We start from the raw sequence: 4,021 nt of genomic DNA, 5'->3' as shown, positions 1-4,021 counted from the left end.
AAGAGGCTAGATGAATCTGCAGGTAACCTGGCCAAAACAGGTTGCTCTTATGGCTCTGCTCCCTCAGGAGCTGGGACCAGGAGTCCGAGGTCTGTCCTAGAGCCTCTGCCACACTTGGTGCAGACTGAAAGGCCCTGCCACTGGCTTGTTCTTTGTTAATCATTTCTCGGTTTTGTCTACATTTCTCATCTGCCTCCATGAGGTTAAGTTCCCGAGAAGTCCTTGCAATGGTGCTGGGAGTCAACTCTGGCTCCAGAGGCCATGCCTGGGGGTAGAGGCTTGGGGTGGGTGTCCATGCTGCCCAAATATCAAGAAAGCAAAACTACAGCCCTCTGTGCCCCTTTTCAACAACCGGTATTCCATGCCTCGTGTTATGGAGCTACCTATCTTGGGTGAGGACCAACTTTCAAAGGCCTCAGGAGCTGGAGCTGAGGACCAGAGTTCAGGTCCCAGAACCCACATGGGTGCTTATGGCCATCCTTAACCCCAATTCTGTCCTCTTCTGGCTCTGTAGGCACCAGGATGCATGTGGTATATAAATACATGCTAAACATACAGATAAAGCAGAACTACAGGTTTGAGGCAGGGTGGCCCAGGGTACCCTGGACTACATGAAAAATTCTAGGACATTTACATCTCCTAAGGTTACCTTACCTGTATTACTTTCCCCAAGCATAGGCTTCCATCACTTACCTAGACAAATTTTGTTCCCCAGACCATCTTGGCCATAACTAGGGAATAAGGTCTGGATGTCCTGTAGTGCCTCCTACAGGTCTAATAAGGTCCTAAAAGCAGTCCACAACATGAAATCAGAGTTCTCACTGGGCTGTGCCTGGGCCAACTGGATAGATACCACAGCAGAGCTTAGCTGTTTGCCATGTACTATACCCACCCCCTGGTGGCTCAGGGCTTAAGTACAGGATCAAACATCAAGTGACCACTGAACCACAACTTCAAGGACCTCCTGGTTTATATTGAGTTGTGGGCTGACACCCACACACATAGTATTTGAGCAGTCCAAGGGTAACCTTAAACCAGGGCCTTGGAGCTGTTCTAGCAGTCCTGTCCTATTTGCTTGAGCAGAGCAGCTGACACATTGTCACTACCAGAAAACCTTTGTATTTGAGGCAAGCTCTAACTGAAAGCTACCATGTAGACCACAACATCAAGTCCTACCTCCCCTTGTCACAACCCCTGTGTCAAGCAAACTCTGCAAACAGCTTCCAGAGTCAGAAGCTGCATGTATCAGATAGGAAGGACATACAGTCCTCCAGTGACTCACTATGCTTCCTGTAGGCAATGGACATCAAACCTGTGAAGTATTCAACTTCCCCCCTCCATTAATGGTTGGCTATTATTGCCCTAGAGAAAAATTGAGGAGCCAATTTCACTGAAAAAGTTTTTATTGAGACCAACCACACCAGTCAAGCAAATTCTGGCATTAAGCACCTTCTTCCTTGGCAATGCGGTCTTTCTTGAGTGGTCCCTGTGAGAGAAACAGGAGTTTGTCAGTCTACATCCTAAACACAGCCATGTGGGCAAAATAGTCAAGACAAAACTGGGACACGAAGGTCCTTACCATGAATGCTTTCTTCTCCTCCATGGTCTGGAAACGACCGTGGCCAAACTTGGAGGTGGTGTCAATGAATTTCAGGTCAATCTTCTCCAGAGCCCGCCGTTTGGTCTGCACCAGCAAGGACTGTGGCACACACAAAAAAATAGGTTAGTGACTGATACCCAGAGCCAGTTCAGTAGCACAATATGCAGAACTCATGCAAACTGCTATGTGGGGTCAGATTCCACTCCTACAACAGGCCAGTATTTCCACAGCAAAGGACCCTGGGTTTTACCTTGCGGAGTGTGAGCACTCGCTTCTTGGTTCCCACCACACAGCCTTTGAGCATGATGAAGTCATTGGTTACCTCACCATAATGGACAAAGCCACCCTAGGGAATCATAAAAAGTTACTGGTCAGTGCAATTAAGAAGCCAGTTAGACACTGCCAACCATGATCAGCAAAGCTGTTCTCAGAAGGAAGGCAACAGGGAATGGTTCCTCAGTTTCACTCGGGCGCTGTGCCCAGCGCATATTCCAGAGCCTCATCACAGAACAGCTATGATGGATCCCCACCCCAGTAGGAACTACAAGGATCACAAAAGCCAAGTGCCACCCCACAGAAGCATCTAAGTGTCAGCACTCACCAGTGGGTTGATGCTCTTGTCAGAAAGGTCATAGTCGGTAGATGCATTGTTCTTGATCAGCTTGCCATCCTTGATAAGGTAGCCCTGACCAATCTTGTAAATCTGAAAATACCATTAACAACTGAGAAAGCAGTCCTAGGAACCAGGTCAATAACACTGAGGTGCTAGCAACTAGCCTAGTACCCAGACTCTGAAAGCAGGAAGTCCACAGGTTTCCAGGTAGATAGGACAGTACACAAATGTGTATTCTCCAAAGGTCAAAGTGCTCTTCAATTAGCTACATGAGCTTAAAACTAATGCTAGGCACAACGGCTGCTCATTCCAATAATCCTGAGGTCTGTCACAACCTCCAAGGGCAAGCAGGAACATTGCTTATAAAATGAATCTTTTAAAAAAATCCCCCTGGAGCCAGGTTGATCTGAGTTCAAGGCCAGGCTGGTCTACAGAGCAAATGCCAGGACAGGCTCCAAAGCTAGAGAAACTTTCTCAAAAAATTCAAACAAAACTCCCTGCCCAGGAAAGGGTTGGGGCTGTGGGTTCCACCCGACTGCCCCACCTGCAGGATGGATCCCAGCCAGCCTTGTCACATCTCACCTTCTTGTTGATTTCTGTCCGATGATGGTAGCCTTTCTGCCCAGCCCGAGCCACAGAGAAGGCCACTCGGGCAGGGTGCCAAGCACCAATACAGGCAACCTTGCGCAACCCTCGATGGGTCTTGCGGGGCAGTTTCTTTGTATGCCAACGACTCGTCACCCCTAAAGTGAACATGTCATTGTTAGAAGGGACCGGGGCACACAACTCTGTCCCTCCCTGTGAGTGCCCAATTGGTTTTATCTGAGGTACTTTTAGGGAAAAAAAAATTACTATCTGCCAAAAGGTGAGTAAAGATCAGATCACATTCCTCATCTGATTTTATCTGCAGCATCAATGTCTGCATATTACACACACACAGAGCTTAAGGCCAGAGGTTGCCATGTCTTTGATTTTAAGGCAGTTTAACATTTAGTGTTCACAAGTTAAAGTCAACTGTCATCCCATTCCCTAGAACCTAGACAAGGGATGCTATTCTCAGAAGGAAGGCAACAGGGAATGCTTCCACAGTGTTACTCGGGTGCTGTGTACAGCACATTCCAGAGTCTCATCATAGAATAGCTAGGTCAACCCCCATGTACCACCCACAGAACCACAACCTACTACCAAAGCTTACCTTTGTAGCCTTTGCCTTTTGTCACTCCAATGACATCAATCATCTCATCCTGACCAAACACCTGGTTCACAGGAACCTGCTGCTCCAGCCTCTCTCGGGCCCAGTCCAGCTTCTCAGCCACAGTGCCCCCATTTAGCTGGATCTCCATCAAGTGTGCCTTCTTCTGGCGCAGAGGAAGCAGACGCATCTAGAGGGGAGAAAGCTCATATCAGGTTGACAGCAAAGCAACCTTACAATCCCACTTTGAGTTAGAGTGGTTGGCTGGCATGAGATAGGTGTACTTAAATAATAGTGAGTTTCGAGTTGAGCCATGGATACAGCAAGATACCCTACACTGAGAAGCCTGAACTGTAATTAACAGCCTGAAATCTCCAACTAAATAACTGTCATTACAGCCCAGTGCCAGCACCTTACAAGAATCCAGGTTAAGCATTGATTGCTGCCATGAGTAAAGTGCCACAGTGCCCTCTGCTGGTCAGTAACACCATGAGATTAAGCATTCATTACACATGGGCAATAGTAAGTTCAAGCAGCAATTAAGCTGCTACCTGGGCAAGATACCTGAAAAGTCCTAATACCCAAGTCTCAGATGATACCTATGAATGACAGAAAA

At 47.6% G+C, this 4,021-nt stretch overlaps 1 protein-coding gene and 2 non-coding genes across 3 annotated transcripts in view; all 3 read right to left on the bottom strand.

Annotated features, from left to right (window-relative positions):
- Positions 1 to 1,385: 1,385 nt before the first annotated feature.
- Positions 1,386 to 4,021, bottom strand: part of Rpl3 (ribosomal protein L3) — a 5,646-nt gene continuing 3,010 nt past the window's right edge. Inside the window, exons 4-9 of the mRNA XM_050165620.1 lie at positions 3,409 to 3,565; positions 2,796 to 2,956; positions 2,202 to 2,303; positions 1,851 to 1,946; positions 1,580 to 1,699; positions 1,386 to 1,486 (exon numbers count right to left, since the gene is read on the bottom strand). Coding sequence (XP_050021577.1) covers positions 1,442 to 1,486; positions 1,580 to 1,699; positions 1,851 to 1,946; positions 2,202 to 2,303; positions 2,796 to 2,956; positions 3,409 to 3,565 — 681 coding nt within the window. The 3' untranslated portion in view covers positions 1,386 to 1,441. The remainder of the gene's footprint in view (positions 1,487 to 1,579; positions 1,700 to 1,850; positions 1,947 to 2,201; positions 2,304 to 2,795; positions 2,957 to 3,408; positions 3,566 to 4,021) is intronic.
- LOC126515847 (small nucleolar RNA U83B) lies at positions 2,021 to 2,114 on the bottom strand. The gene has a single exon (XR_007595934.1). It is a non-coding gene; the product is annotated as a small nucleolar RNA U83B (small nucleolar RNA).
- On the bottom strand, positions 3,263 to 3,354 carry LOC126515848 (small nucleolar RNA U83B). The gene has a single exon (XR_007595935.1). It is a non-coding gene; the product is annotated as a small nucleolar RNA U83B (small nucleolar RNA).

Source organism: Alexandromys fortis, unplaced genomic scaffold (genome assembly GCF_014885135.2).
Source record: "Alexandromys fortis isolate MF-2015 unplaced genomic scaffold, M_Fortis_MF-2015_v1.1 scaffold_157, whole genome shotgun sequence".
Classification (NCBI taxonomy): Eukaryota; Metazoa; Chordata; class Mammalia; order Rodentia; family Cricetidae; genus Alexandromys; species Alexandromys fortis.
This window is presented reverse-complemented; position numbering and strand designations above follow the sequence as displayed.